At 39.9% G+C, this 15727-nt stretch overlaps 1 protein-coding gene across 1 annotated transcript in view; it reads right to left on the bottom strand.

Annotated features, from left to right (window-relative positions):
- The window catches only part of efcab14 (EF-hand calcium binding domain 14), an 84916-nt gene that overhangs the window by 58491 nt on the left and 10698 nt on the right, over positions 1–15727 (bottom strand). The window contains exon 3 of the mRNA XM_072574174.1: positions 14372–14517. Coding sequence (XP_072430275.1) covers positions 14372–14517 — 146 coding nt within the window. The remainder of the gene's footprint in view (positions 1–14371; positions 14518–15727) is intronic.

The raw sequence follows: 15727 nt of genomic DNA on the forward strand, positions 1-15727 counted from the left end.
CTTTAAAAGGATAGAGTGGCAAAATTAAATTACTTGAGTACATAATAACACCTGCTCTAGAAGAGGATAGTGAAGATCAATCCAAATGTAGAAGCATATTAGGATATTTTCTAATCAACCTATTCATAAATATCATTACACACCTCTGGACCAGATGAGACTTGAACCAGGCCTCCTGGTTCAGAGGTAAGGAAACTACCAGTGGATAATAACAGCCCAAATAATAATACTATATATTTTCAAATCAACCTGGAAAAAAATGCTACTACATACTTCTGGAGCAGATGGAGTTTAAACCTAGGCCTCAGTGCTCCAAGACCACTACACCTGTAACACAAGAGCCCTGAGCACCATAGCGCAAGTGTCATATTTCCACAAAAACAGCAATCTTTTAGAATCATACAATCCCTACAGTGTGGAAGAGGGTCATTCAGCCCATCAAGGCCACATTAACACTCCCAAGAGCATCCGAACTAGAAATCTCCCCTCTCTCTCCTACCGATCCTAACCCGGTAACCTTTCGTTTTCCCATGGCTAATCCACCTAGCCTGCACATCCCTGGCCAGTATGGGCAAATGATCACAGCCAAACCACCTAACTTGTGTATCTTTGGACTGTGGGAGGAAACCAGACCGCCTGGAGGAAACCCATACACAAAGGGGAAGAACATGCAAACTCCATACAGACAGTCAGACAATCACCTAATGGTGGAATCAAACTCAGGTCCCTAGTACTGTAAGGCAGCAGTGTTAACTACTGAGCCACTATGCCAAACTGCATTTATATTTTTTTCTATTCCTTATTTTGATTCCAAATACAAGATCAGGAAAGGTATAGGAACATTTTATTTTTTTAAAAATGTCAAATTTAAAACCTTTTAAAATTAGAACAAGTGAACAAATGAACAGTTTCACTAATTTATTTAAAACTGAAATTCACGATGAATCATTCCAAGTCCATGATGCTCACCATTTGATTCTTATTTGCAAACCAAATAAAAATGAGATGGATCTGAGGCACAGAACACTGAAACATGGTTGATTTCTGTTAACTGACTACAGCAACAATAAAAATACAATATGGACTCAGTATCTTTAAGCAGAAGAGGTAGTTGTGAGGGAACTATCTGGCTGATTATTGGAGGACGAACAAGCATGCAAGGATAGGATTAGCTTCCGTTGTTCTAGTTGAATTACTTGTCAATGTTAAATGCAAAACATTATTTGAAAAAGGCAATCAGAATTGTACTGAAGGCTTTCTGGCACCTGTAGCACTAGTAATGGACAAGAGAGGTTGGTAAAAAGAAACCTGACAGATAATCGTAAAAGTTAAAACAAGAAATATAAAGTTTACTGCCGAATCTAATATTTTAATACCTGATCCATTTGAATGGTCAAATTAATGCTAGCTCAACTGCAAGAACAATTTAGCTAGTCCTACTCTGCCACCCTTTTTCTGCAGCCCCACAAATATTTTTTCTGCAAGCACCCAATCCTCTTTTGGAAAACCATGATTGAATCTGCCTCAACCACACCTTCAGACCGTTTGTTTCAGGTCATAATCTTTCAGACCGTAAGAGGCTTTGCCTCATGCTGCCTTTGAATCTTTTCAATTACTTTGTTTCTCAACCCTACTGCCAAAACAACCGTCTCTCTCTCTCTACGCCATCTCAGCCTCCTAATATGCATTCCATAATTTTCAAACATCACTTTGTTATTCCACTGTACATAAGTGGGTGAGTTTATTCATACAATCTGCAGGAGTGAACACATCTAGGCACTGCGCCTTTTTCGAATTAAACAAAACCCTAAAGAACAACTATTCTCTAGTGCATCTTCTATTGCACTTCCGTGACCAGAGTTGATCAGCCAATCAGATTGCAACTTTTTCTCATACAGTGTAAATTGTTGCTCCCATTGAATTATCACGCTCTTGCATCTGTGCCGAGACATGCATAACAGTATATTTGTTTTCAGAAATAAGTGATACTTTTGCCAGAAATCTAACCTTTTAAATAGCAGAAGTAGAAAAGCAAACCTTGGAAACTAGACACTGCGATAGGGTTAGGGTTGAAATGCACCACAATGAGTGTGAAATTAGGAACTTTCATTGTCCTGGGCCTTAATTATTGGATACAAGGAGTAACCGTTAAGCGAGGTGGTAATGGCTAATGATTAAAGCAGAAAGATAGATTTTGGAACTATAGAACTAAAATCGGCATCCCAAAGAGATACAACCAAGGTGCACTACCTAAAATACATTGTGTCATAGTGGGAAGCATCCTTGCATCTAGGCCAGACCTTCATGCTCAAACTCCACTGTACAGTCTTGATGACTGAGGAAAAGACTTAATGTGGCCAAACTGGATGAGTATCAAATTCTTGCAATGCATACCAATTGCAGGTGATAACATTGGGAGAGGTTCCTCATTAGCCATGTGACAGAAATAATGTTGAAGCTGCTAACACTACCGTATGTAGATACACTGCACCATTTTCATAAAAAAGGTCATAGAGACAGCCAAATCTGACTCATTCCCATAGCACAGGCAAAAGACATTTGTGCCAACCATGCCTTCTCTTATACTGCCCTCAACAACCTAACGTGAAACATATTTCCTTTGGATCCTTTATACTAGTCTCTCGGCTTGCTTTCTCTCCCCCTTGATTCTCAATGTTTAATACCTCCTCAACAAAAACCTGAAAGAGCTGCAGATGCTGCAAATCAGAAACAAACACAGAAATTCAGAACTCTGAGAAAGGGACATCGGACCCAAAATGTTAACCGATTTCTCTCCACAGATGCTGCCAGACCTGCTGAGCTTTTTCAACAACTTCTGTTTTTGTTTCTAATACCTTCTTAATGATTAGCATCTCCCTCAGCATACATCACTTCTCCTGTTAACGTATCTGAGCAAACCCATCTTTTTTTTTGATGTTAGGCAACTTACTGATGAGCAACATATAAACATAGAACATTACAGTGCAGTACAGGCTTTTCGGCCCTCGATGTTGTGCCGACCTGTCATACCAATCTGAAGCCCATCTAACCTACACTATTCCATGAAAGTCTATATGCTTGTCCAATGACAACTTAAATGTACTTAAAGTTGGCGAATCTACTACCGTTGCAGGCAAAGCATTCCATACCCTTACTACTCTCTGAGTAAAAGAACTACCTCTGTCCTATATCTATCACCCCTCAATTTAAAGCTATGCCCCCGCGTGCTCGCCGTCACCATTCTTGGAAAAAAGGCTCTCCCTGCCCACCTTATCTAACCCTCTGATTATCTTCTATGTCTCTATTAAGTCACCTTTCAACCTTCTTCTAACGAAAACAGCCTCAAGTCCCTCAGCTTTTCCTCGTAAGACCTTCCCTCTATACCAGGCAAAATCCTAGTAATTCTCCTCTGCACCCTTTCCAAAGCTTCCACATCCTTCTTATAATGCAGTGACCAGAACTGTACATAATACGCCAAGTGCAGCTGCACTAGAGTTTTGTACAGCTATAGCCTAACCTCATGGTTCCAGAACTTGATCCCTCTATTAATAAAAGCTAAAACACTGTATGCCTCCTTAACAACCCTGTCAACCTGGGTGGCATCTTTCAAGGATCTGTGTACATGGACACCGAGATCTCTCTGCTCATCTACACTACCAAGGATCTTACCATTAACCCAGTAAATTGCATTTCGGTTACTCCGACCAAAGTGAATCACCTCACACATTTGCCACCTCTCAGCCTAGCTCTGCAGCTTATCTATGTCTCTGTAAGCAACTACATCCTTCGTCACTGTCCACAACTACACCGACCTTAGTGCCGTCTGCAAATTTACTAACCCACCCTTCTACGCCCTCATCCAGGTCGTTTATAAGAATGACAAACAGCAGTGGATCCAACACAGACCCTTACAGTACACCACTGGTCACTGGACTCCAGGATGAACATTTCCCATCAACCACCACCCTCTGTCTTCGTTCAGCAAGCCAATAACTGATCCAAACTACTATATCCCCCACAATCCCATTCCTCCGCATTTTGTACAATAGCCTACTGTGGGAAACATATACACCACATCAACCGGTTTACTCTCATCTACCTGTTTGGTCACCTTCTCAAAGAACTCAAAAAGGTTTGTGAGGCACGACCTACCCTTCACAAAACCGTGCTGACTATCCCCAATCAAATTATTTTTTTTCTAGATGATTATAAATCCTATCTCTTATAACCTTTTCCAACACTTTACCAACAACTGAAGTAAGGCTCACTGGTCTATAATTATCAGGATTGTCTCTACTCCCCTTCTCGAACAGGGGAACCACATTTGCTATCCTCCAGTCTTCTGGCACTATTCCTGTAGACAATGACGATTCAAAGATCAATGCCAAAGGCTCTGCAATCTCCTCCCTGGCTTTCCAGAGGATCCTAGGATAAATCCCATCCAGCCCAGGGGACTTATCTTTTTTAACACTCTGCAGGATTTCTAATACCTCCTCCTTGTGAACCTCAATCCAACCTAGTCTAGTAGCCTGTATCTCAGTAATCTCCTCGACAACATTGTCGTTTTTAGAGTGAATACTGTTGAAAAGTATTCGTTTATTGCTTCCCCTATCTCCTCTGACTCCACACACAACTTCCCACTACTATCCTTGATTGCCCCAAATCTTACTCTCGTCATTCTTTTATTCCTTAAATACCTATAGAAAGCCTTAGGGTTTACCCTGATCCTATCCGCCAACAACTTCTCATGTCGCCTCCTGGCTCTTCTTAACTCTCTCTTTAGGTCTTTCCTGGCTACCTTGTAACCCTCAAGCGCCCTAACTGAGCCTTCACATCTCATCCTAACGTAAGCCTTCTTCTTCCTCTTGACCAGAGATTCCACTTCCTTCGTAAACCATGGCTCCCGCGCTCTACAGCTTCCTCCCTGCCTGACAGGTACATACTTATCTAGGACACACAGTAGCTTTTCCTTAAATAAGCTCCACATTTCTAATGTGCCCATCCCCTGCAGTTTCCTTCTCAACCCTATGCTTCCTAAATCTTGCCTAATTGCATCGTAATTACCTTTCCCCCCAGCTGTAACTCTTGCCCAGTGGTATACACCTATCCCTTTCTATCACTAAAGCAAACATAACAGAATTGTGATCGCTATCACCAAAGTGCTCACCTACTTCCAAGTCTAACACCTGGCCAGGCTCATTACCCAGTACCAAATCTAATGTGGCTTCCAACCCTGGCAATATCCTTGTAAATCTTTTCTGAACCCTTTCAAGTTTCACAACAACCTTCCAATAGGAAGGAGACCAGAACTGCACGCAGTATTCCAAAAGTGGCCTAACCAATGCTCTGTACAGTCACAACATGACCTCCCAACTCCTGTACTCAATACACTGACCAATAAGGAAAGCATACCAAATGCCTTCTTCACTATCCTATCCAGCTGCTACTCCCCTTTCAAGGAACTATGAACCTGCACTCCAAGATCTCTTTGTTCAGCAACACTCCCTGGGACCTTACCATTAAATATAAAAGTCCTGCTAAGATTTGCTTTTCCAAAATGCATAACCTCACATTTATCTAAACTAAACTCCATCTGCCACTCCTCAGCCCTTGGGCCCATCTGATCAAGATCCCATTGTAATCTGAGGTAACCTTCTTCGCTGTCCACTACATCTCTAATTTTGGTGTCATCTGCAAACTATACCTCCTATGTTCACATCCAAATCATTTATATAAATGATGAAAAGCAGTGGATTCAGCACCGATCCTTGTGACACTCCACTGGTCACAGGCCTCTGGTCTGCAAAGCAACCCTCCACCACCACCCTCTGTCGTCTACTTTCAAACCAGTTCTATATCCAAGTGGCAAGTTCTCCCTTCATTCAATTATATCTAATCTTGCCAACCAGTCAAACGCCTTCCTGAGGTCCATATACATCACGTCTACCGCTCTGACTTTATCAATCTTCTTTGTTACTTCTTCAAAAAACTCAATCAAGTTCGTGAGACAAGAGTTCTTGCAAGAACTCTTAAGAAATACTACATTGGACAAACAGGCAGAAAACTAGCCACCAGGTTACAGGAATATCAACTATCCTCAAAAGACATGACTCACTCTCACTAATATCTTTACACACAGATGAGAAAGACACCACTTTAGCTGGGACAACACAACCAGCCTAGGACAAGCCAAACAGAAACACGCGCAAGAATTCCTAGAAGCATGGCAATCCAAGTGGAACTCTATCAACAAACACATTGACTCGGATCTCATTTACCACCCCTGAGAAAAAGGACAGGAAATGACATCACCAACCCAAGGAAACCTAAACACAAGAAGTGAGCCATACCACCAGTGCTTCACCGGAGGTTCACTGATGATGTTACCTAGTATGGTGACAAAACATCTGAAAACAAACCTTCCAGCTCAGCAAGCAAGCTTACATCCACAACCTCCAGTCTTCTGGCACGTCACCTATGACTTGCAATGATACAAGTATCTCAACAAGGGAGAAAGTGAGGACTACAGATGCTGGAGATCAGAGTCAAGAGTGTGGTGCTGGACTGTTCCAGCTGCTGTGCTTTTCCAGCACCACACTCTTAACTATCTCAGGAAGGGGCTCAGCAATTATTCCCTTGCTTCCCACAGAATTCAAGGGTACACCTGGTCAGGTCCTGGGTATTCATACACTTTTATGCATTTCAAGATATCCAGCACCATCTCCTCTGTAATAAGGACATTTTTCAAGGTGTCACCATCTATTTCCCCACATTCTATAGCTTCTCTTCCCATTTCCCTAGCCCTGTATCAGTCAAAGCAAACACTCAGAGACACTGCTATACCTCCATTTTTATTCCAGGTCCTTGAGGGAGAGAGAACAATCGCCCAAGTGCACAGAGACATGAGTTGTCTGTCTTCTCTCGAACAGCAGATTCTTAAGGAATTATAGAGTCACTTACAGGGAGCAGCATCCAAGTAAGGCAACATCTACACTGATTGATTGTAAAGGTCAATAACGGTCACCCAATCAGTGAGCATCAACAGTAAAGATTAAGCCATCTGGCATTATGTAACAGATGTTCTTAACCTTGTTAACCGGCATTACATAATGAATGCTATTCATCTTGTTAACCCACTCTCCTTGCCTCCAGCACCACATTGTTTACTGCAAGTTCTTGTGTGGTCAAAGTCATGCTTAGCTGAGCCTTTGTCACAAAACTCAAAACTTAACTCTTTCCCAATCTGCTCATACCTTATACACTTTCTCATTCCTTCCTTTTATCATTTCATGATAAACATCTCAATGGCACTACCAGCTTTCATAAGACTCTGACAGCCAGTATTTATTCAAGTTATTGACACACAGTATACAATCATTATAACAACAAAAATTACTAGTCTGTGCAGTAAATAGAAGTTCTAGGATCCTCCATTTGGGAAATACCTCACCACTAAAGTTCTTAAATCCACAACCATTAGTGACCACTCCATCCCCTCCAAGTCGAGTGGAAACAAGCCAGTTCTCCAAAATCTCCTTCAGTAAAGTCTGACCTGAAAACAAAATGCAGTCTGCCCTTCTGCATCACTCCTCAAGAAATCTGAATTGCTAGAAAAGGGCAATTAAATACGTAACAAAACTGACGAGACTTCCTTTGTTGCAGAGATGCTTCAGATGGAGGATACCAGCACATCTGAGTGCGCAGTGCAGCAGCTACAACTGGAGGCTAGGCGAATGCAGCATTCTTTGCTGCTTCTGCTCCTGCTCTGCTGTTAAATGTAACAAAGCCAACTGGCTGTTGTGATGTAGCTTGATCAGCAAACCTTCATATCCCTTAAATGACCGAAAGGCAAGGTAAGGCTCATGTGGTTTAATATACATTGAAAGGCCACTGACAACATGTGCACAGACTTTCTCTTCATTGTTGTTAGTTTCTTCACTCTCCATGCTCGTGACTCAGGAGCTGATTGAATCCATTGGATCAGGCTGTGGAGGAGTGGGCAGTGGTCTGAAGGCGTGCTTTACCCGTGAATGGAGAAACTCTAGAGAATATGTTAGCTGCTGGAAGTATCTCTGCATTTCCTCTCTCATTCCTTCCTTGCAAAGATGGTTATCAGTATGAAGACTGTCAAACATTTAACTATACTAAATTGTATCTGCCTATGTCAACATTCTCCATAAAATTTAAATTGTACTGCCTAAACAATTCAGGTAAAGGGCTTTTGCCCGAAACGTTGATGTTACTGCTCCTTGGATGATGCCTGAACTGCTGTGCTCTTCCAGCACCACTAATCCAGAATCCATACCTAAACAATTCAGTCAATTATAAACAACAATCAACGGTCCTAAAATCAAACCCTCAATTAACTCATTCAGGTTATTCAAAACTTATTTTCCTTTAACAAATTGAGACTTTGCTAATGTGAAAGCTATCAAGAAAAATATTTCAAAAGTCTGAAACAGCAACAAAATATTTCCTGTGCTTTAGCAATTGAAGAGGCAGTTTCAGTTCAGATTTAAATCTCAAATATTCGTGGAAAGTATATGCAGAATACATTAAAATATGTTCTCCAAATGAAACTTCCGAAATAGCACAGTCAGAATTAGAGTGGCAACTTTGGTAGAGATAAACATTCTTTGAATTAGCTGTATGAAGGGGGCCAATGAAGTCTAAACAATAATTGAAAAAATTTAAACAACTCAGTCTCAAGTTCTAATATTCTCCAGAAAATCTTAAAATACCAAACTGATAATGCACTCTTCTTTTTGGGAACACATTGCATTAAAAACCCAGTAAAGATATTATTATACAATACTTTCATCCTGGCTAAAGTATGACCACTGACCCAATTGTTTTTTGAAACAGGCGTTGTAGAATTTGAAACAAATCAGGGGCTCAAGGCACTCAATCAATTTGTTTTAAGGTTACAAGTTTGATCATTTTAAAAAGGATAATGTTATACAATTTCAACGTCAAAACAAAATCTGCCCCATGACATAGCGCACAAAATACATTGAAATGAGACTCTGATTCAAACAAGGCAAAACATTTACTTAAAAGGATCTTCTAAATCAGTATTTTAACAAACCAAAATTTTTAAACATCAAACACACTCAGCATGGCACAATTTACATTGAAACTTCCTTTTCTGACCCAAGTATTACTACAATCTTAGTTTCAGGGTTTCTCGGTTTTTGTTTAAGAGCCTCTGGTCAGAAATCTTGTCATTTTCATATGGGGGAAAAACGCGCACAATTAAGACCGGTGATGATCCATGAAATGGAAAACAAGGAGCCAAAAAGGTGGAGGAGGTGACCCTAAAAGATCCACACCAGAGTTAGACAAAAAAAACACATCCATAGACTCCAAACCAACCGTCACAGGAAAAATAAACACAAGCATGTGTCCAAGATTCCCAAAACTCCACGAAACCCACAGTGCCTGGCACACACACAGAAAAAGATCACTAAAACATCCTCACCTTGTTGGAAACTGGACTAAGGAACACCACCCCACTACCAGACAAGGCCGTAAGGAAAGACAGACCAGCCGTACCCTCTCAATGAAATCACACCCACAAAAATCCTCACAGCGGAGCACAAGCCGCTGCAGTCCAAACCACTCTCTTCCCCAAGAATAAAGACACATACAGCCTCAAATTTCACCATTAACAGACTTAAACCCCTTCTCTTACTCTATATGTCCGGGGACTTGAATCCCTGTTTGTCAGCACATTTACGAAACCGTGTCTCTCGAATGAACTAATTACCATTCAAGGAGTCCGTAGAAAAGAAAATTATTGAACACACAGGAATATTGAGAGGGAGCAAGTTTTGAAACCTTACCTTTTGGGCCCATCCATCTAGAGATACCGGTGTTCCGGGCAATCGCTGACACTGTCCAATCGTAACTATTCATTTGGACACCACCTGGCTCGACATATTATTGTCCCATTTCCCTAGCCCAGTATCAATCAAAGCAAACACTCAGACACAGTACGGCTTTGCCTCCTTCATCTTTATTCCAGGTCCTGGAGGGAGAGAGAACGATCGCCCATGTGCACAGAGACATGAGTTCTCTGTCTTATCTCGAACAGCAGATTCTTAAGGAATTATAGAGTCATTTATAGGGAGCAGTATCCAAATAAGGCAACATCTATATTGATTGGGTGACCGTTATTGACCTTTACAATCAGCGAGCATCAACAGTAAAGATTAAGCCATCTGACATTGTGTAATGAATGTTCTTAACCTTGTTAACCAGCATTACACAAATGGATGCTTTTCACCTTGATAACCCACTACCCTTACCTCCAGCACCTCATTGACCATATAAGAACTTGCAGTAAACAAAGTCATGCTAGCTGAGCCTTGGTCACACAACCCAAAACTTAATTCTTTCCCTACCTGCTCATACTACATAAACTTTCTCACTTCCATGTACTTCTTTACAGTGAACACTGATGCAGAATATTTTTTTTAATATTTTCCCCAACTCCTGTAGTTCCACACATAGGCTGCCTTTCTGATCTTTGAGGGGCCCTATTCTCTTCCTCGTTACCTTCTGTCCTTAATGTACAAAGAAGATCCCTTTGGATTCTCCTTAACCCAATTTGCCAAAGCTATCTCATGTCCCTTTTTCACCTTCCTGACTTCCCTCTTAAGTATACACCTGCTGCCTTTATACTTTAACTGCGAACATCTGTCCCAAATCAGCTTCTGAAAGTTCCTGGCTAATACAGTCAAAATTAGTGTTCTTCCAATTTAGAACTTTTAGATTCAGTCTATCCTTTTCCATCATCTTAGAGGTGAGGAGAAGAGAACCACAAACAGGATTCGCTGTAACTTAGCAGTAGTCTATTACAGCAGGAATTATGACTGGCTTCATATAAAAGCCATACTTCAGAAGCACAAGGAAGATTCACCGTCATCTGCACTATAATCTCCGAACAGTCCAGAGACACATATTCAAAAATAAAAGCAGAAAATTTATTAGAACCATGAACTGCTGCCTTCAATTTTAATTGAAAAAGCCACCAGGATGGAAGACGTCCATTTATAACTCAAAACCCATCAGTATAATATTAAGGGAAGCAAGTGATCAACTTACTCAAATGCACCATTATTCTGCACAAATCTCTTCACAGTCACACTTTTCAATTTTGTGTAACTTCATGGAAATCTACAAACCCTCTTAATTCAAAGCATGGTGGATGGAGGGGAGCAGGTGGATGTAGCATACTTGGATTTCCAGAAGTCATTTAATAAGGTGCCACATAAAAGACTCATCCATAAATTAAGAATGTATGATGTTGCAAGCATGTATAGAAGACTGGGATGATAAATGGGTGTTTCTCTGGTTGTGGTGAGCAGGGCGTTGCAGGGGTCGGTGTTGGGCCTGCAACTGCTCATGAAATATATATATATATAAATGATTTGGAAGAGAAGACTTGCAGTTAACAATGAGGTGCTGAAGACAAGGGTAGTAGGTTAACAAGGTGAAAAGCATCCATTTATATAATGTCAGTTAACAAGGTTAAGAACATCTACTGTATCCAAGTTTGCTGATGACACTAAATTGAGTTGAAAGGCAAATTGTGCAGGGTTGTGGAGGTTCTGCAGAGAGATTTAGATATGCACAAGGGTCTGGCAGATGGAGTACAATGTTGGTAAATGTGAGGTTATCCACTTTGGAAGTAAAAATAGTCGGTCAGAATATTATTTAAATGGTGAAAGATTGCAGCATGAATGCTCGTACATGAATCTTTAAAAGCTGATTTGCAGGTGTAACAGGTAATCAGTAAGGCAAATGGAATATTGGCTTTCATTGCTAGAGGGATTGAGTTTAAGAGTACGGAGGTTTTGCTGCATTGTACGAAGCGTTGGTGATGCTACATCTGGAGTATTGCACGCAGTTATGGTCTCCTTACTTGAGGAAGGATGTACTGGGTTTGGAGGCGGTGCAGGGGAGGTTCACCAGATTGATTCCGGAGATGAGGTGTTTACCCTATGAAGAAGTTGAGCCACCTGGGACTGTACTCATTGAATTTGGAAGATTGAGAGGGGACCTTATAGAAACATATAAAATTATGAAAGGGACGGATAACATAAAGGCAGGCAAGTTGTTTCCACTGGTGGATGAGACTAGGGGTAGGGAACATGGCCTCAAAATTAGGGAAAGTAGATTTAGGACAAATGAGGAATTGCTTTTCCCAGAGAATCTGTGGAATTCTCTACGCAAGGAAGCAGCTTTGTTAAATATATTCAAGACATAATTGGATGAGTTTTTGCATGGTAGGGTAATTAAGGATAATACAGTTAGGAGGAGCTGAGATGATGGATGGATCAGCCATGATTTTAATGAATGGCGGAGCAAGCTCATCAGGTCAAGTGGCCTACTCTTGCTTCTATTACTATATCTATTACTATGAAATCATTCATTCTGGTCTCTTACACATTTATTCCATGTAACTCCTCCTACCACAACTGCTTTTTTTCACATAGTATACAGATATCTATTGAGTAAATACTCTACCACCAGGTATTAAAATTCACTTGGGAAAGGTAAAAAAGGTGTGCACGGCAAATAGACTGGAATTAATCAATAACTGGACATATTCCAATATTGAACTGCAAAACTATTTTTAAAAGTAACAAATTAAGATGCCAGAGAATAGTAGAAAAAGTTTCAAATGTTGACATCAAATCTCATTTCTGGTCTATTTCTTAAAACAAAAAGCATCAAATTTAAAACATTATGATCCTTTCAGTTTTGTAAATATTAAAGCTTAACTGGAAAATTGAACAAAGAAACGCAAAATGTTTCACTGTTAGGACTCTAGAAGATTGAATCATTTCAAATATCAAAAATTAAATGCTTTGTAAAGTCTCCAGTCATTTCCCAGCAAAATTGAAGAAAATTGTAATACATCTAAAATCCCATCACTCGTCTTGAAATGTAGCACATTAATCACCCTATTGGCTGATTTGATTAGATTAGATTAGATTAGATTAGATTAGATTACTTACAGTGTGGAAACAGGCCCTTCGGCCCAACAAGTCCACACTGCCCCGCCAAAGCGTAACCCACCCATACCCCTACATCTACATCTACATCTACCCCTTACCTAACCCTACGGGCAATTTAGCATGGCCAATTCCCCTGACCTGCACATCTTTGGACTGTGGGAGGAAACCGGAGCACCCAGAGGAAACCCACGCAGACACGGGGAGAACGTGCAAACTCCACACAGTCAGTCACCTGAGGTGAGAATTGAACCCAGGTCTCTGGCGCTGTGAGGCAGCAGTGCTAACCACTGTGCCACCGTGCCGCCCCATTTGGTAGGTAATGAAATTAGAGTAGCAATGTCACACAGAATGTAATAACATATCTGAACAGCACTTTAGCAAAGACAGTTGGTCCTGTTTAGTCCATTTAAAATTGGTTAAGATTTCAATTTTGTCCAGGAGATGGGAATATAAACTATAAAGGTAACATTTTGTTTTTCTCAGCATTTCTATCTTCAAAAGCCACAAAGGAAATAAATGGATAGTTTGTAACAATTGCTTTGGGATATTTGATATTTTAGGTACTAATTACAAATAGATGTTGTAGAGTTTTGGCAAAGCTTTAAAATGTAAAATCAAACTATATTCAATTCTTCTAAATAAACATTTGTTTCATTAACTTTATTGCCTTGATATTGACTGGGCAGCTTTATCTATGGTGACACTAGTTTTAGCTGGGTGAACTAAATGTTAGCAGAAAATGCTTTATATACTCTCACAGAATATAAGTTCATGCATGTATATTTACCAAATTTAATATTTAATTTGTGTGTATATCTACCATTAGTCAGTAACCAAAGTACCTGCAATGATCAAAAACACTCAAACTCTGCTTTTCACAAGACCATCTTTCCAGCACACAAATAGAACATGCACAACGTTAATATAAGTATCAAGATTATATGCCTAATTATAACATTCATTTCTTATTTTAATTTCCTCTTAAATCTAATTAGCCACATGGTTAAGAACTACTGAATAAGGTTCCATGTAACTGTCACATAATAAACTTAGAGACAGAAAGAGAGAAATGTTTCAGATCGATGACGTTTCTTCAGAATAGCTGAGGTGACAGAAACAGTTAAATATTTTGAGTCAACCTCTTCAGATGTTGTCTGATCTGATCATTTTTAACATGATTTGTTTTGTTTCAGACCTCCAGCACTTTGCTTGTTCAGATAACTGAATGCTGCACTTCTAACAGTACAATAAATGGGATGAAAATAACCAAACAACAAATTCCGCCAGCCCATTAGTTTTCCATTGTGCAAATATTTTGAATAATAAGATTTTCCATTGCTTACTTGCTTATTCAGCTCTGTGATGTTGGTCCATATTTTGCTAATCCCTCTGTCTCCAGTGTCTAAGTTGGCAAGATCTTTTTGGACTGCAAGGAGGTCTTCATTTAGCTTTGGAATGTCACTAAACGAAGTCTTTTGACTAGATTCCACTATAAAGAATGAAAAAAAAATCTAATTTTAGGACAAAATCACAAAAAGCACAAACATGTAATTGAAATGGACTTGCTTAAATGAATTCACATTCCTAGCTTTGCATAAGCTGTGCATTTAAAAAAAAACATATGATGCAATGGGCTAAATGTGGAGGTGCAGCTTCAAATCAAACAATGGGGATGAAAATCTCCCTGTTCTTTTGAATGTTTGGGTGGTATCAACATACGCCAAAAGTAACAGCACCAGTGTAAAAGTGCCAAGCAGGAAGTAACAGTCAATCCTGTTAAATGGGTACATGCCATTTATGTAGGAAATACAAAAATGCCACAGAGGATTTTTTTCTGAAGTTGATGCTGAGAAATATAGTTCCGATAATAGAAGAATCACGTCCTGTAACGTGGTGGTAGGTTATAGAAGTGCTGATCAAGGTGTTTCAGCCAAAATTGATATTTGCTAATCACAATGAAAATTTAGAAGTGTTCCTCCTAGGAACAAGCTAAACCTCATAGCAAGAGTCAATCAATCATCCATGGATTTGCACAGCAATAGGCACTATCAAACAGTTCAAAGTTTGTGAGAAGATTTGTAGCTCGGGTGCTCGTTGTTGTGGTTCTGTTCGCTGAGCTGGGAACTTGTGTTGCAGGCGTTTTGTCCCCTGTCTTGGTGACATCCTCAGTGCTTGGGAGCCTCCTGTGATCTTTCCTCCGCCATTTGTAGTGGTTTGAATCTGTCACTTCCGGTTGTCAGCTCCAGCTGTCCGTTGCAGTGGTCGGTATATTAGGTCCAGGTCGATGTGCTTTATTGATTGTGCTTATCCACAGATTCAATCAGTTCAAATACTGACAAACTCTAGACTCAAATTATACAATAAATATGTCAGAGAAATATGGACTCAAAGATTATTCCAAAACATTTCCACAATAAAATGGCATGTTAAAAATAAATCTCCAGATCTTTTTAAATTAGCACACTCATTTTAAATAAGCTTAGCTTAGCTTGTTAAAACTGAATAAAAAATTGCCGATTTGAAATGGCAAAGCACTGGTGGAAAACAGATCTTATGCCAATAATCTAGACTTTGAACTCAAATATGTACAAAATATTTTTACAGCTAAACAATGGATGGCAAAATGCATGCCTTCTGCTCAAGTATTAATATGTATTGTACACACCAAAAGAACATTGTTAGTTCTGTTTGCTCCCTAT

Source organism: Chiloscyllium punctatum, chromosome 7, assembly GCF_047496795.1.
Source record: "Chiloscyllium punctatum isolate Juve2018m chromosome 7, sChiPun1.3, whole genome shotgun sequence".
NCBI classification, from domain to species: Eukaryota; Metazoa; Chordata; class Chondrichthyes; order Orectolobiformes; family Hemiscylliidae; genus Chiloscyllium; species Chiloscyllium punctatum.